This window comes from Miniopterus natalensis, chromosome 2 (assembly GCF_054644295.1).
Source record: "Miniopterus natalensis isolate mMinNat1 chromosome 2, mMinNat1.hap1, whole genome shotgun sequence".
NCBI classification, from domain to species: Eukaryota; Metazoa; Chordata; class Mammalia; order Chiroptera; family Miniopteridae; genus Miniopterus; species Miniopterus natalensis.
Window position 1 is genome coordinate 150,566,244 of NC_142082.1, and position 18,943 is coordinate 150,585,186.

The following is an 18,943-nucleotide window of genomic DNA, read 5'->3' on the forward strand; positions in this document are numbered from 1 at the left end:
TCAAGGAAAATATATAATACATTTTAATGCCCAAAATGAATGAGTTTAAATTTAATTAGCTTCATACCTCATCAAGGGAAAAGAACACTGTAAGATTTTACTTAAAGGAAGGTTAAGTAGGTCAGCTCAGATTAACATCAAAACCACCATCAACTGCTTTGTGCTAAATATTAAACTTTTACATTTTAATTTCAATCTGCTGCAACCAATTTTATAATATAAAGAGTTCTTTGATTAGTTTTATGTTTTTTAAAATTTACAGGAGGTTTAGTTAATAAAAAGTTTGAAGAAAAAAAGCAAAATTAAAAGGAAAATATGGGTATAATTTTTTCTCTCACAGGTGGCAAAATTGATGATTGATAATCTTAGTCTCTTAAGATCCCCAGTATTTCAGCATGCTTAGGATTTCATCACATGGTTGTGTAGAGGTGGTGAAGAGAATGGGTCCTGGAGTTAGACTGCGTGGGTTCAAATATTGGCTCTTTCACATACGTTGTGTGACTTTGGGGCTCATTATTTAGGCTCTCAGTGCCTTAGTTTCCTCATCTGTAAAGTGGAAAAAATGACACTATTTTATCTACATTTTTAGGGTTGTTATAAAAAACTATATAATGTATGTAAATATTTTCATGTAAAGCTTAGTATACAGAAGTCAACAAATTTTAGTTATAAATTAGCAGTTACTTCTGATTGTTCCGACAAAACCATGCATGCTAAAATTACTGCTATGTTTAAATATCATTACTGTCCTTAGTGTTTTAAAATATATCCACAAATTTTATTTATATCTCTTCCCACCCTTCCAGAAGTGGAGCCGAATTCCCCTTCCTTTGAATATGAACTATACTTAGTGACTCATTTCTAGCAAATAGATTAAAGTAGAAGTAATGGTACGCAGCATATGAGACGCTTATAAAGGGATTGGGACTTCTTCCTTGCTCTTTCGGTTGGATTGTTCATTCTGGGGAAGTTAGCTGCCATGTTGTGAGAACACTCAAGCAGCCCTAGAGTCCTTGCTGGCCTCCCCTCAGCAGCCCTATAAATGAGCCTTCTTGGAAGCAGATCCTCCAGCTGTGGCCAACCTTTCAGATGCCCAGGTGTGCTTCTTGCTGCAAACTCATGGGAGATTCTTAGCAAGAACCACCTAGCTAAGCTGCTCTTGGATTCCTGACACCCCGAAAATGTGTGAGATAATAAATGCTTGTTTTAAGCCACTAACTTTTGGAATAATTTGTTATATAGAAATAGATAGCTAATGCACTGCCTTCTTTGTGTTATCTGTGGAATCTGGACCAGGAGAATTAAACCTAATAATAACAGAGCATTCAATGTATGAAAAAGCTAGACCAGGCCCCCAGGTTTAAAGCTGCCCTTGTGGATGCTCTCTTTCGGAATAGCTCCATGGTGGCAAGCTCCATCGCCCTGGAACAGCATGGATATGTTTCTTTGATTCTTTTCATTTTACCTTGTCTTGATATTTCTGACACCAAATTACATTCCTTCTGACTCCTTGCCCAGTTGGAGTTGTCAAGTGTGGCCTGAAGATGTGCAGTGGCAGATATCTTACATTTTTCTTACTATAAGGGGAAACTGACCAGATGGCATTTCTTTCCTAATTTTAATATATAACTGCATGCAACTTGGAAAATATAGAGTTATTTAAAGAGTGAAATAAAAAGTCCCCAGTTATATAACCACTCAGAGTTAACTTAACTATCCAATATTTTATTTTATTTTTTATAGGATTTTTCTATATTCATCCCCACATGTACACAGACCTGTGTAAAATTAAGACATTATTCATTACAGAATGTGATATTCAGCTTCTCAAGATTATTTAGACTCTCCTCCTGCCATTGTGTTGAAAAGTATCAATTTTTAATTATTGTGCACATTCTATCACCATCTACATAATACATTGTAATCTACTATTGACCACTTAATTTTTGCAGATATAAATATATAAATGGGTATTCTTCCAAAAATTCTTTATGAGTATCAATGTTTATTATTCTCTTTTTCCAGTTGATCTTTACAGACACTGTTAATTTTTTACTGTCTTTTGCTTGTGGTGTTGTACAGAATGGGAACCCTCAAAACCCCTACTGTGATGGCATTGAGGGCGTGATGGAGGCTTATTATAGGAGCCTGAAGTCTGTGCAGCTGTATGGGCCAACCAACTTTGCTCCTGTAATTAATCACGTAGCAAGGTAAGCAGAAGTACACCAGGTATTTCTTCTAGCGTACCAGACCACAGTGAAATCATCACATTATTGTCAGTATGGCCTCGCAGGTGAAAGTTTTTTTTTCTAATTTACCTCCAAAAAAGCAAGGTAAATGTTGAAATACAGGAGAAAGTCTCAATGAACTTTGATGATACTTTACCCAAAAACTTTACATCAAAATCTCAAGTGAAGAAACATACACTGGATTATGTTAGGACCTGCATTTGTTCAACCAAAGAAAATTTCTTTTCTTAGAAAAGGCATTCATGAGAGCAATAACAAGATTAATCATGATCTCAACTGTGTAAATTATTCAATCTAATATCACATTCCATAGGAGCGTAGAAGCAATAAGGAACTGAATTCCATGAAGATCACTATTCCTTTCAGTGATCTATAGGGCACATCATTTTTACCTCCCTGAAATTAATATAAGAGTTAATGTTCTAAATTCCCAGAGCTCTCTACTCGTGTATAATATATAGTATTGAGATCAGAATATAATTGCTTATGATTCCAAGTACATGTTCTGGGAACATGTAAAATCCTACATACATTAATCATTTTTTCATTAGTGCATAAATAAATTAGACACCACTTTTGAAATACTTACAAGTTTGGCTTGACCCAGTTGCAAATCTTATGAAACCTTGCCTAATTTTTAGATGATCAAAAAATTATAGCTTTTGTATTCTTTCTGATATGTAGCCAGCACTTGAAAACTTACTGCATTTGGATCAGTTTATCCGTGCACAAAGGCAATGTGAAACCTCAGTTCTCTGTTTGAAGGTTCTGGTACTTTACCATGTTCCTATTGGACATCATAAGCAACTTAAATGTGTTCTGTTCTTCATTATCTGGGACATAGAGAAGATGCTAAATAACCCTGCACCCAGGGCTAACCCCAGTGGACCTCTGCTTTGGAACTCCACCTCAGTGTGACAGTGATACAGCGATGACCGTTCTCTGAGTGCGACTCTTTAACTTAGGTTTTTTGAACCTTTTTATCCACAATCTGTACTAAGTTATAAATTTTACATCTCAACATACAACATAAAAAATATTATGAAATAATACTTATCCTTACCTCATATTTTCTTATTTCCGTGGTGTCATTTTTTTTATGATGCAGGTCTTTGCCCACAAAACTGATTTCAAAGTCCACTAATAGGTTATTACCTGTAATTTGAAAAACACATCTTAGCTTATTGTATTAGCTTTGTATTAGCAGTGTTATCTGTACTCTGTTCTCCTGGTGTTTTTTATGGCTGTCCAGTAAAGCAGAATCAAAATAACAGTAATGCAAGATAAATTCTAGTTGACTTTTACTCTTTCTATCACAAACTACCATACAGATTACTGTTTTATATACAAAAATAAGAGAAAAAATAATAGGCCTTATTTTGTCTGAACTCATGCTAGTTGTTATAGATGCTTCTCATCCGTGCTTACCAATTAAGTTTGTTTTGTTTTTTTGTCCCTGCATATCTCTACTACAAAAGCTAAGCTTTTAGATGTAAAAATGTCTAGGTGCATTTCTATATACCATTTAAAACTACAGGCTCCACATTACCATTTTTTATGTTTGGTCCAGCACTTTTAAAATTCTCAATTATAGGTGTAGTTGCCAGCTAACGGTTTCAGCCTCTTTGAAAAGAATCCGTGATTGCCCTGGCCAGTGTGGCTCAGTTGGTTGGGCTGCATCCTAGGAATCGAATTGCTGGTTCGATTCCCAGTCAGGGCACATGCCCAGGTTGTAGGCTCAACCCTGGTCAGGGCGTGTAGGAGGCAACGGATCGATGTCTCTCTCTCTCCCTCTTCCTTCCTCTCTTTCTCTCTGTAAAAATCAATTTAAAAATCTTTAAAAAGGAAAGAAAATAATCTGTGATCTAATAATTCTTTATTGCTATTTTTTAATAAGAGAAAATAAGAAACACAAAGATAAGGCTTTTGGGGAATCATCTCTTCCCTTCCAGTACAGTTAGAAGTTGCATGTATCTATTTCTTGTTATGCCTTCTGTATAAGAAATGTCTTTTCCTTTCTTTCATCTTTGATAGTTTTGTTTAATTTTATTTTTAAGCTTTTATTAAGACATAGTTTCTGTCTGGTCCAGATTTATCATCCAAAAAGTTTTATCAACTAAAAGGCAAGTTACTATTTGTTTCTAAATCAAGAGTAGCGCCATGGTTAGAGTGTGTATGACCCCTGTGTAAAATTCCGTGTGCATTTTGTCACTAGTAAATGCATTTCAACAGCACTTCACTTTGCCAGCATATGGAGGTAAGTATGTGAAGATATTTATCATTAAAAATTATTTTCTCTAAAGTCAAAAGCAAATGCATATCCTTACTTACTTGCTTGATTTTTTTTTCCCTTTAAAAAAGGATGTTTATTGGTAAAGCTTAGTTATTTATAATAGTTTCCTATAAGCATTTTGATGAATGCTTACTTATTATTTTTTTAAAATAATAATTTTAATCATATGCTTATTTTTAGAACTAAAATCTATGTCATAAGACTATTGACTTTTGAGATAATATTAATGAGATAATATTGTGAACTAGTCAAGACCCAAGGCATCAAATTGTGAAACTATTTCCAAACCCCTACCTCTAATTTCTTGCCTTTCTACTCCTCATTTCATAGAGTTGTCTGGAACAGCATTTCAAATAATGTAAAAAAAACATGCTACTCATATCCATTGATGCCTGTCACAAAACTAAGTTCAAATGCTTTTGTTTGGTATTCAGGAACTTTTAAGATCAAACTGCCACCCAACCCCAGTGCTCTCCGCGTTCTCCCGCGTGGGCTGCGCTTCGAGTTTAGAGTCGCTGTCCTGGTCAGTGGTGTCATTCCACGTTTGCCTGCCACGGCTCTCACTAGTTCCATCCTGCTCTCTTGTTGCATACAGAGCTTTTCAAACCTGAAGGGAGGAATTGTGATTTAATCTCACCACACTTTGCCTACACCCAGAACTCCACATCTATGTGTTTAACTGAATGTTTTGTATGCCATATCTAATGAGTATATTTAATAAGGTTATAATTAGGAAACTAAAGAAACTATTAATGATAATGCTTAGTCAGTCTTAATGAGCTGTGGGAAATGTAATTGGATTGGTACCTACTATATCAGTCAGGGTTCTCAGGAGAAATGGAACCAATAGGATATATAGGTAGTGAGATTTATTTTAAAGAATTGGTTTATGCAGTGGTAAGTGCTGGCAAGTCAGAAATTTGTGGGGAAAGCTGGTAGGCTGGAAACTCAGGCAGGATTAGATATTGCCGCAGTCTTGTGTCAGAATTCCTTTTGTTGTTGAGGCCTTCAACTGATTTAGTGGGACCCACCGCATTAGCAAGGGTAATTTTATTTACTTAAAGTCATTTAATTGTAGATGTTAACTACATCTATAAAATATCTTCACAGCAATACCTTGATTAATGTTTGGCTAAATAATTGGATATTACAGCCTAGCCAACTTGACACATAAGACTAACTATCACATCTACCAAAAAAAAAAAAAAAGAAAAAAGAGTACTACCATTATGTTGAAACCAAATATAAAATCAGAGAAATACTTTTCGATCGTTTCATATATGAACTTAATAATATACCTAATGTCTGTAACACTGTGTTTAAACCTCATTAATTAATAATGGTAGGAAGAAAATGTGAAGGAAATCATGTGTTCATAGATATGTGGTTTGAGAAAATAGAGATTTATTCATCCCTTGATTAATCTGTTTCCTTTTGGATATGGCAATTGCCATGTTTACATTCTTATTCGGGTCATTTTTTTCAAAGGTTTAATTTTTATCTAGAATTCTACCTCAATAATTTTAAATTATTCAAAAACCATTTTATTGGTATATTTGACCAGTTTATTAGTTATTAAAAAATAATATTAAAAAATAACTAATAAACCAATATCAATTCTTTTTTCAATCTATCATGAAAATATCACTATTTTTTTCACTTGACTTAAATAATATTCATTGTTTCCTAACTGTTATTTGTTTTCTCTGCATAACCAGCTACATTTTTGAGGCTGTCACATTCCAGTTTTTACAAAGGATCTATCAATTTTTAACTATTGGCTAGATTTATTTATTTATTTATTTATTTATTTATTTATTTATTTATTTATTTATTTATTGATATTGAGAAAGATCAAGGATCCTGATAATCAGCTAAAATTTATTTTTATTTTTTAGGAGATAACATTTGTATATTTTGGAATTTTCATTACTATTTTAAAAATTAATCTAAAGAATGTGGTCTGTTTTATCTCTTTCATCTGTTCATCAATAATAATAAAATCAAAATGACAGTCATTATTGAGCCCCAAATCTGTCTCAGGCAATATGCTCAGTGCTACAATGTGGTTTATTTCTTTTAATCTAAACAACTGTAAAAGGGGGCAATAGTGTTGTTATTCCTATTTTCCTGATGACAAAGTAGATATGTAGAGTGGCCATCTGTGGTGGAACTAAAATTCCAACAAAATAATCTGATTCCAAATTACCGTGTTATGGTGCCTTGCGTGCTTGAATCTTTTTCTCTCATACAGAGGTAAAGACGTTCAAAAGAAAGCGCAACAAAACTACTAATCACGTGGATGCAGCCGGTCACTTCCTTATACCGCCAAAAATAGTTTGGGTGCAACGTAGCGACATAAAAAGTCATGTTGTTACTTTGTATCGAACTATTGAAATGCATCCCTTTATTTCATATTAAGATTTAATTCATTGTGTATGTCAAAATTAAGCTATTTAAATAAAATATTTCTTAGTCAGTTTCTTACCTTGTTTTATTGCCCCCTCTATTCCTGTGAACTAGTTATGAGCTGAAAGAATATTTCACAAATCTGAGCCAACCATTTATGAGTTTATAAAAACAATCCCAGAAACTTACTTGACAGAGTCCAAAGAAATGTGTTTGAATTCTAAAATCCTGATGAAGTTGACTTCTCCCTCAGATTTGTCATAATAATATTAAAATAAAAACTATAGCTATCCTACATTTGAAAAAAGACAGCAGGCTCTCAGTAAGAGTTTCAATTATGCAATTTACAAAAGGATTAATCATTAAGTTCCTTTACGAAATAAGCTTCTTTAATAGTTTAAAATATAATTTGAATCTGCAAGTCTGAATATCAGGGTTACCTTTTTGAAGACTGGGATGTGATCAGCTTTTGCTTTCTATTTCTACATTTCTATAGCATTTTAATTATTTTTTTTATAAACACAATACTTTTAGTACAAAATAAGATTTTGTTTGAATTTTAGATTGCTTGCGAAGGGCAACAATATGAGAATGTGTAGAACAAATGCCATAAAAACAAGGAATAGTTTAAAATAATTTATGGTGCTGATGGTAATAAAGATAAAAATGGATTGAATAGTTCTTATGTAAAATGTATCTTATTTTCAAAGCAGTGTATCTTAGCAGAAGTGAGAACACAATAAACTCATGCATCTTTCTTCAGCATTAATTTCCCCAAAGTTGAAAAATAGTAATACAAGACATATTTATTATAAAATAAAATACAAAATTCCTATGAATTTTAAGACAAAACAACAAACTTCAGAGAAATTCCTAGTTTGCTATCTGCTTCAGGATCTAGCACTGACTGTCTTGGTATTATGAACATATCCCCCCTGTTCTTTTTGGTATACTTTTTAATGGAAACCAAAATATAAGTGGATTAACCCCCAGTCAAAAGACAGAGTCAGTGAATGGTTAAAAACAAACAAGACCCAACTATATGCTGTGTATAAGAAACTAAATTTAGCTCGGCTGAGCGTGGCTCAGCAGCTGAGCGTCGGCCTAGGATCCAGGAGATCGGGGTTCGATTCCCGTCAGGGCACATGCCCGGGTTGGGGGCTCGACCCCCAGCAGGGGGCGTGCAGGAGGCGGCCGATCAATGACTCTCTCGTCACTGAAGCTTCTCTCTCTCTCTCTCCCTCTCCTTTCCTCTCTCTGAAATCAATAAAGATATATTCTAAAACAAAAAAGAAACTAAATTTAGATTTAAGGACCTACATAAGCTGAAAAAAGATATTCTATGCAAATGGCAACCAAAAGAGGACAGGCAGGAGTATCTATATTTATATCAGACAAAGTAGATTTTAAGTTAAAAACTGTCACAGGAGACAAAGACGGTCATTATAGAATAAAATGGTCAATTTACGTAAGATACATATTTATATATATAATTCAGCCTTAAAAAAGAAGTGCCAGCCAATTGCAACAACATGGATGAGCCTGGAGGATGCTATGGTAGAGGAAATGCGCCAGACACAAAAAGAAAACAACTGCATGATCTCAATTATAGGTGGAATTTTTAAAAGTTGAACTCATAGGAGCAGAGAGTAGAACGGTGGTTACCAAGCTGGGGAGGAGGGAAAATGGGTAGATATTGGTCAAAGGGTACAAAATTGCTTTATGTAGGATAAGTATGTCTAGAGATCTAATGTGCTGCATGATTACTATAGATAATACTGTATTGAAAACTGGAAATTTGCTAAGAGAGTAAATTTCAGGTGCACTGATCGCAAAAAAAATATGGAAACTATGTGAGGATATGTTAATTAGCTTGACTGTAATAATCGTTTCACTATGTATATCAAATCATCACGGTGTACGCCTTAGATAAGTACAATTTTTATTAAAAAGAATAAACAGTTTTAAAAGGCTTAATTCGCAGTTATAATAATTACGAATATGTATCCACCTAAATCTAAATATATAAGCACACACAAAGGACACAAAGAAACTTTGGGGAGTGAGGGACGTATTTATTATCTTGATTGTTTTGACAGTAACGCAAGTGTATATACATGTTCAAACTCATCAAATTGTATACATTAATTATGTGCAGTTTTCTGTATACCAATTATAACCCAAACTGGGGGGCAGGGGGACACATACTAACAACTGAGACTTTCTCCACGGTTAACCAGAAGCATTGAAAGAGAAATGTAAAGACCAAAAAAACAAACCAGACCATTAAGCCATCTGAAGCCATATTTATGACTGCATAATACTGAACTTTTTTAATTGTTTTCGAACCTGGTAGAAATTTGTCATTTAAGAGCATCCTGGAGAAAGAAAAGTATAAAATCCTGACTGTCGTACTGATAGAAGCTATTCTCACTACTATTTATAGCCTTCCATTAATCACATGAAATATAAAACCCAATGTTTCTGAAGCACAGTCAGTAAGAAAAGCTTTTGAAAAAATAATGGGTATTTAAAAATTAAAAAAACAAATTCCTGAGGGAGAGTATCTACTTCTTTTTTTAAGAAAAAAGTTAAGGGTAAAATAGAAGAGGCTCATATCTGCTTTGGGTGTTTTCCATTGATTGTGTTAACACCAAATTAGTACAAATTTTTAATGTTCAAGATCAATTGTTCAATATTGTGGGAGTATTTTTGACTATATGTTGTGGAACCAGTTCAACTGTATCTTTACAGGGGGTGAACAGACCACTTGCTGTAGTCTCTTCATTAATCTGTAAAATTATTTTATTAGTAGTATGAGCAATTAATAGTTTCTCGAGTCTACAGCAAAGTGGTAAATATTTTTTTGTTCATGTGGTAATTAATTCTGCTCTCCAAGAAATAAGTTTTGCCCTAAAATATTATGCTATTGATCTGTTCCCAATCTGTTCAAACTTGCTTCCTTAGGATCCTTTAGACTGTAAAGGAATCTCATTGGTAATTGAAGGAAGTTTTTTTGAACCAAATTTTTTATAATTCACTCAATGATTTTTACAGAAATGGACCAAAGTCTTCTTGATTACTATCTCTTAAGATTACCATAATGCTTGCTCATTACTAGATAGGACTTGCATCTATTTATGTAGTAAAGATCATAAAAGTTTCCTTGTTCAGCATATAATTTAGATACACAGAATGCACAACTTAATGGAATAAAAGATATAATAAAATATAACGTATTCATAAAATTTCCCTATAAATGACTGAGTATTATTTGGTGAGACTTTTGATAAACTTCTTTAAGTGCTATGTTGTTATTACATGCCTAATTTTGGGGGGGAATAACTGACCTCATTTTTTATTGATTTTATTGGGGCGATTGGTTAATATAATTATATAGGTTTTGGTTGTACAATTCTATGATATATCATCTTTATATTATATTGTGTTCACCACCCCAAGTCAAGTTTCCTTCCACCACCATTTAGCCCCCTTTACTCTCTTCTGCCTCCCCCTCACCCCCTTCCCTCTGGTAATCACCACACTGTTGTCTGTGTCTATGAGTTTTTTTATTTTTTTGCTTAATCCCTTCACCTTTTTCAGCCAGCCCCGTAACCCCCCCACTCTGACAGCTCTCAGTCTGTTCTCTGTATCTATGAGTCTGTTTCTATTTTGTCAGTTTGTTTTGTTCATTAGATTCCACATATGAGTGAAATCATATGGTGTTTGTCTTCCTCTGACTGGCTTATTTCACTTAGCATTATACTCTCCAGGTCTATCCATGCTGTCAAAAAAAGTTAGATTCCCTTCTCTTTTATGGCCTAACATGCCTAATTTTTGTGTTTTTGTCCCAGCTTTCGTTAATTTGTGTTAAGAACTTGAACTACGAATGTTTCAAAAAGCTTTTCTTCTGCTGCATTTTTTTTTTATTCAGATGAAATTCACATAACACAAAAGTAACCATTTTAGAGTTTTAATGGTTAAAACTGTAATTTAATGCAATTTAATGACATTGAACACATTCACAATGTAGTGCAACCATCAACTCTGCATAGTTCCAAAACAAAAAGCACTTATGGTTATTGCTAACTTATGGAACTGTATTATATATTGAGTAGCATGCATGCAGTTTAATTATTAACAATACAAAGGTGTATTATCTTAATTTTAAGACTAAGAAAATAAAGTTCAAATAGCTTAACTAATTTCCTGAAGATCATACACATAATATGTTGCTTAGCCAGAATGTCTGTTTCCAATAGTTCTATCCATTCCACTGTGCTAAACATACCCCATCCAGTTCACCTTTTATTAGTAAATAAATTCTAAGGTGCCAGACATTTCTGAGTGCCAACGTGCAGTAATAGTGCTGTTATTCCAGTGTGCTATTTCAGGAAAATGTGTATTTGAGAGTTTGCATGGTATAGGCCCCTAACATATACTTAAATACTCTCTTGAGATTAAAGAGTTTGTTGACTATTCCAAATTATATTTAGTGACCATTGCATACAGAGAAACTGTTTTATTTTCTGTGGTAATTTTTAACCTTCTTGTTGCCTTTCAGATATGCTTCTTCTGTAAAGGATGGCTCCCAGTATTTTGTGCTCCTGATTGTGACAGATGGTGTTATCTCAGATATGGCTCAAACAAAGGAGTCTATAGTTAACGTAAGTAAGAGTTGTTCAGTCTTGGCCTGGCTAAGTGACTGCATGGTGCTACTCAGGCTGAGACCAGGGTCTAGTTGACTTCACAGTGAAACAAAATGCCCATGCCCTTGGGGCCAGTTGCATTCTTAACCCTATCCAGGCAACTCAGTTGCATCTGTACCATTAATCCACGAGGCCTAAGCTAAGGGTCCACACGGAGTTGTAACAAAATTATTTCCAAAAAGAAATAAATAAATAAGATAATAGCACTACCTTCATGTGCATGAGTGTATTTATCTCTATTAGTTTGATGTACTTGTATAAATTGTAAAATTTGTACAAAATATTTTTTAATATTCACATTTCAGTTATGGGAGAACTTTGCTAATTTCTTTTTCTGTAGAATTGGATAGGAGCTGGATTTGATTCAAAACCATTTTTCTCATTATAATTCCTAATTGTTTTATTTAATGATCATTTGATTGTCTTCTTTATTAGGCTATAACCTATAAAATCTACATTTACTAGATTATAATTATTAAACTTATTTCTATTTTTATTCCCCTTTCTACATCCAGGCTTAGCAGTCAATGTTTGGCACACAGTAGACATTTAGTAAAAATGGGTTGCATGAATGTTTGTCATACCTCATAATTATTAATAGCATAAGAAAATATAATTAGCTATTTGGTGTGAGAAAAATAGTTTCACATAGGGAAAAAATCAAATGCTTTATAGACACATACTTAGAAAAACTAAACATGAAGAGGAGGAGTACAGGTTCATATGTTTATTTTTAGACTAGAAACGTGGGTTCAATTTATCTTGATTTCCTTAATGTTCTGGTCAGTGGCATTAGCATGTACTTTAAAATACGGGCTTAATAATTTAAACTAACAGGACATGATGCACTGAGGAACAATTAGTTATAATTCAATGGCCTTCATAGATGAAGATGTGGTTGCTATAGTAGTGAATCTATCTGTTGCTAGATCTCACTTTTTTATCGTTAAATTATTTAAAGTGATGATGTCATTTAAGTGATACATATACTGAGAAAATATGCCATAAAATATTCGGTGCCCCGCACAATCTCATGGATATTTAATACATAAATTAATCATATAATAATAACTTTCTGTAATTATCATGTATATTGCCTTATTTGCTACGCAAATTGCTTTTCCTTCACTTGGGTATGAATGAGGTAGAATAGAGTGCTACTGTTTCACAAATATGGGACCCTTTTCCCCTTTCAGCAACTGAAAGAGTTTTTAGAGGAGAGAGAGCATGAAAAAAGAGAGACCAAGGACACCCAAGGTTATCTGAGGTAGATTGGGCTGATAGTAGCAAGTGAGAGCTGAAGCTCAATACTTTTCACTCTTTATATTATCCAAGGCTGGTCATTCCTGAAGAATGTCCCACTGAATTAGCATAAGTAGAGAGTCGGGAAGGCATAAGAGTGGAATTAAGTATATTATTCTGTGCTATTTTTAAGTATGTTCAAAACTACTTTAATGAACAGCTGTGAAAAATATAAACTAAAACTGGATATTAATTTTTTCTCAAACCTTAATTCTTTTCTTAACTCAGTTTCTTAATTGTGAACTCATTGTGTATTCTCTTCAAAGGCTTCAAAACTTCCAATGTCAATAATTATAGTTGGTGTCGGACCAGCAGAATTTGATGGTGAGTAATACAGTTTCAGTAGTATTCCTTGGGAGTTTATTTAATCTCACTCATCATGCTCTTAAGTTTCTATCACTCTTTTTAAAATATATGAATGTGATTGTGCATGTAGATTTGCATAGAATGTCTGTGTACACTAGACATAAATATAGATATCTCACGCTGAAGTCTACTAAGGTGAGCAAATTAAAAGATTGTCTTCTGAGTAGAATATTGTCTCTCTAGTATAGATTAATGCAACATGTATTTTTTCATTTTAGTAGAGATGATTTGTACCTCAAAATAATACTTATTTAAGACTTACAGAGCGATAAATTGAGTTTTTGTTCCCAAGGCAAAATACTCTCTGGGTTTACTAAAAACCTTTAAGGATGAACACTAAATTAATAAACCATTAGGTTGTGAATAGAAACGTTAACACAGCATAATATGCTACTTTAATGGATTTTCAGACCCTGGCTACTTGGTAGATGTTAGCTTTATAAATATATAAGTTCTGTCGTATGAAAGAGCAAAATGAAAATGGAACTGACCATCTAAGATTTAAAGAGACTTTATATAATTGTGCTAAATTGACTTACTGGGTAGTTTTGTTTGGGCTCAGGCCTTGTTCAAATGCTAATTAAGTGCCAGGTGTTTGTGTAACTCGTGATCTGGGCAAACTTCTTTAAGGATAGTCTGTTACTAGTTATCTGGTGAATTCCTTTAAGAGAACTCCATACTGGACAGCACCTATATGACTTCATAGCATCCACCTGGTTCAGGTGTGTTATATTCACAGTAACAGTGTCTTTAGTTTGGGATTTTGGAAATGAAAATAATTTTAGGATATTTGGAACAACCTTTGGTATGTTACAAGTTAATTTAGGCAGGTAGGTGGCTAATTTTAGTGTGATTATCACTGCGTTGAGTCTCGGTGCCCCCTCCATAAGGGTAGTATAGATCTGTCCTTCTCAGGAAAAGAACTTCAGGTAAAATTATATTGGTGACCCTGGAAATTCCTTCCTTTGATTCCATGCTTGGCTGGTCACCCTTTTCATCATTATAATCTTCTGTTTCCTAAAGCAAAAAGTCATTTAGCCTGATGGCTGCTGCTTCTGCTAATATTTTTCTCTGTCTCTGCATATTTGCATCTGTTTGCATCATATTTCAGGCATGAATGTGGCACACTTCTCTGGAGTCAGGAAAGCTAAAACATCTTTCTTCTTAATGCTTTGTGCACTTGATCATCTGCATTCATTAGTGATTAGCCGAGATTCACAAACGTCACCCATTGCGAGGTTATAATAGATCATGCTTTCTTCTTCAACTACTAAGCTGATTTTGTCTCTCAAGGATACCCCTCTTTCAGGGTGCATCTCAGGTCTCCTAGACTCCCATGGAAGTCCACCCCTAGGTGTGTGAACTAGGAGATGGCACACCCTAGACACCTGTTCATCGAGAGCCCCACACATGATGTTTGAATACAGAGCCACTGACCCTTTTTCGTGTATATTTCTAATCATATTTCTCTTTAGTGCAGAAGACACAGCTATTTATTTTGTTCTTTAGTTCCAATGAATTATTTATCAGGGTTTTGAGGTATGATAATTTATCATTTCTCTCTCTGACTTCCTGAGGTAACTGAAAAAGAGATATTCAGGAAACAGACAGAGACCGGAATGTAGGTTTTATTCCTAGCGATGCCGAATCAGAGATTTGGGGTTCACCTGTGCACAGAGGCAGACTTCCCACTGCTTCCCCCCAAGATGAAATGGCCTCACCCTTGTCTCCAGGCCTCGTCCACATAGGGGCATGCCGCAGGGAGGGACTGCCTTCAGCCTGAGGAAGCTCCAGGAAGAGAGATTCAAGGTCAGCTCCTTGTCCTAATGTCGGGGGTCCTATGACTCCGTTCTCCTTCCCTGTGGAGAGTGAGTGAAGGTTGTAGGCAGGGAGGGCCGTTGCCTTCCCAGCAGAATTCCCTCCTGGGAACCGGGTCGAACTGTCCTCTGGCAAACAGGGGAGCAGGGAATTGGGGTCCTGCTTTCACCGCGACGGAAGTTTAAATAGGGCGGAAAGTCTTCCAGGCCTAGTGCTAGAAAAGTAGGCTCTTCCACGAGGAGACAGGAGATGCTTCTCTGCAGGATGTTTTCCCTCTTTCCTCTCAAAACACATCCCTGCCTGAGAAGAAAAGTTCAGAATGCTCATGTTTAAAATAGGAAATCTGCAGCTTACATTCAAATTGCTGAGGTCTTAGCAGAAGAAATTTCCTCTGGGCACTTCGAGTCTACCAGAGAGGAAGTTTACATGCCACACATATGCACTGATATAGGAAAAAAGTGAGATAAAACTTGCAAATTTTATCAGTCAACCACCTAAATCCAACATCTACACATTTTTAACCAGAAGGGCATTGTTTGCTTAGGCAAGAAAGGTAGTATTTTGCCTTCCATTCAGTGAAGGTTGAGAAAATAAGAATAAACTATTAGATTAGTGAGTATTCAAATTTCTTATTTTTGTATTTTAATAAAAACAGTTTACAACTTTCTGGACACCCCCCCCCCCACCCACCCGCCCAAGGGACTTTTCACTCCTTTCTAAAGCACTGTCATTAAGAAGAAAGATTTCTCAAGGTGGGATTGCTTTATCCTTAAAAGGCAAAAAGGAAATTAAAGCAGGATCTGGCTAACCTGCTTTCATCCACATTAGGATAAGCGAAGAACTGGAAGGGGCTCTAACTTTATCCCGCTTCCCATGGCTAGAAAGTAGCGCAGGCAGGTCTGTCTCGTTCACCTGTTTTCCAAGGAGAGGTGCTGGTGGGGACCAGGGGCCTACATCAGGCTCCTTGAGGACCAGGTGATCGGAAAACCTGAAGGGTGAACATTCCCCTCCCACCACCTGCACCCTGTTTCTTTTCTCCTTGCTCTCAAAAGTGCAGTCTTGCTACATATACAGCCTTTTCGCCCAAAAGACATGCTGGAAAGTGGGAGACACTTTATAGGATCTCAGTCTAACACATTATTGCCCGCATAACTGTCATTTTCTTTAATTAGCTAATTACATAATAAAGGGGAATTTTTGCTGGCATGTCACCATCAATGTACCTTTATGTCTCACAGTAATATGAATATTTTGAAAACAAACCTAGACCAAAAAGAGGAATTAACTCTTGAAAATACTTTGGTATAAGGAATTCTTCTTATTAACATTTGTAATAAGTAGGAAAGAAAAAAAATAGGTCTTCTTTATTTTGAATAATTACCTTATTATAGTCATATACACATTTTACTAAATTATGACATATATTGTATATTTAAACAAACTGAGCGGTGGCTCTCTCTGTTGTGTATACTAGCAGTGCTTCAGCCCAGACACTGGTTCATGAGCATGTATAGAAAAGTAAAATTTAAAACAATGTTTTTAACCCAAATGCATTATGCATGCACTGAAGAAAATAACAAACAAAAAAAGGCGAGGATTGTATTCTGACTGAGCAATATTTTTTGGAGGGTTAAGAGGCAAACATTATAATTGCAAGTGGCTCTCTGGAGTCTAGTGAATGTCATGTGTGTACAAAATGAATTATCAGTAATAAAATTACACTTTAAGCGCAAATTAGCATTCCTCATGTAATTAATTATTTAGAGAATTCTCATTGAAAACCTAGTAAACTCTGGAAAATGCTCTTAATTGCAGCATAACATTACTGTATCACAGATGAACTATTATATCGCAGCATTCTCAAATACCCGCTGATTTCTGTGATGTTGAAATTCTCTCTTACCCAACCAAAAAGCGTACCTCAGAAAAATCACACTTTATCCAGTCAGTATAAGGGCAGAGCAAATGTCTCTTTGTGCTTTGTTTGTATTTTGTTAATTCTCACCCCAGGATATTTTTCCCTTTGATTTTTTAGAGAGTGGAAAGGAGGGAGGGAGGGAAAGAGAGAGAAAGAAACATCTATGTTAAAAAGACACATTAATTGTTGCCTCCCGCACGCACCCCGGACTGGGGTCAGGGATCGGGCCTGAGCCTGCAACCAGCTATGTGACCTTGACCAGGTTTGAACCTGCGACCCTTTGGTGCACAGGCCAACGCTCTAACCACTGAGCCACATAGGCCGGCACTCGTCTTTTTGTAAATCTATTTTTAAAGTAGAAATTGGGCAATATGGATATATAGCTTTGTTACAGTTTCAATAGAAATAAAACTCAAATTGTTATGGGAAATTCTATGATGACTAGCACCAAGTTTCTAAAATTGGAAAGAAAAACTAAAATTGAATGGATTTGTGTCATTTGTTCAAACAGTCCTGTAAGCATATAACTCGAGTTGAGAACCCAGGGATGGGGCGGTGCACCTATGGACCGTTTTCTACCACATTGGCTCTGCTCGTCTTTCAAAGAATCACATGAGGTGCTGGCCTGTTTCCTTCATTGTAACATTTACCCTCAGTCAAGGTCTGCGGGAGGAATGACAGAAGATGAAGGGCTCACCAGCTTTCTGACTTTACGTAGGACGTATTGCTGCTTCATACGTGTTGGTTTCCTTATTGCCTCCATTGTTTTAATGTATGGCTAATCTGCACTAAGTAAATAATTCTATTTTATTTTCAAGCAATGATTGAGTTGGATGGAGATGATGTACGAGTTTCCTCCAGAGGAAAATATGCTGAAAGGGACATTGTGCAGGTAAGACGTTTGATGAGAATTACCTATTTTGTTCATTGTGAACAGCCCTCGTCAGTTCTGATTTGTAAATGAACAACTTAAATTGAAATTGAGAGTCAGGTTCTGTTTAATTTAATTGGTGGATTATCTATAGAATAAGCACCAATTACTTTCCCCTGGACTTTAGGTTCACCGCATATAAAATAGAATTGCTAATAAGTTATTTGTATTATTATTTTATTATTACCTACTTTATTATTACCAGAAACTATTGAGATTTTTAGTGAAATTAGAATCTAGAAACATAATGAGTTTTTTAATGATGCTTATCAATTCATGATTTAGTCTGCAACAAAAACTAAATGTACTTTAAGACAGCTTATTTATATTCAGAGTAGGTAAATTTAGTACAAACAAACCAAAAATGTAGATATTTTCATACTTCCTTTGTATATTATGGTTAGCAAAGTGAAGAAATATCTTAAAATTATGTATAAATATATAAATTATATATAAAACACATAAGATATATATATAGACATAACATGATATAATATATAACATAATATAATACATAACATAATCTATAATGACGTATTATATATGTGTGTGTATATATGTACATCTGTATATATATATATGATTCACAATTCTGTTAGAATTTTAAAAGAATACTTAACTAAAGCTTATTATTCAAAGAGTGAATAGAAAGAAAAAAATTAGTAACCAATATAGTTAAAATTTATAATTAAAAACGAGTTAATTTAACTAAAGTTCTGCATACTTTAGAGTCTCTGTATCTTTTAGGATGTCAGGAGGAAAAAGGCTGTGAGAACACCTTCTTAAATAAGAAAGGGAATAAGCACATGGTATGACAGTTTTGGAGGAGCAAACAATGGACTTAGATATTTTCTCTTAAATAATAAATTATATATTCACCCATTATACAGTCATTTAAGAGACTCTAATTTGGAATTTGGTTCAAATCCTGGATTGTCCAACTGTAAT

At 34.7% G+C, this 18,943-nt stretch overlaps 1 protein-coding gene across 1 annotated transcript in view; it reads left to right on the top strand.

Moving 5' to 3' along the window:
* CPNE8 (copine 8) overlaps window positions 1-18,943 on the top strand; it is a 181,003-nt gene that overhangs the window by 152,975 nt on the left and 9,085 nt on the right. Inside the window, exons 16-19 of the mRNA XM_087814729.1 lie at window positions 2,083-2,210; window positions 11,516-11,618; window positions 13,229-13,286; window positions 17,883-17,956. Coding sequence (XP_087670855.1) covers window positions 2,083-2,210; window positions 11,516-11,618; window positions 13,229-13,286; window positions 17,883-17,956 — 363 coding nt within the window. The remainder of the gene's footprint in view (window positions 1-2,082; window positions 2,211-11,515; window positions 11,619-13,228; window positions 13,287-17,882; window positions 17,957-18,943) is intronic.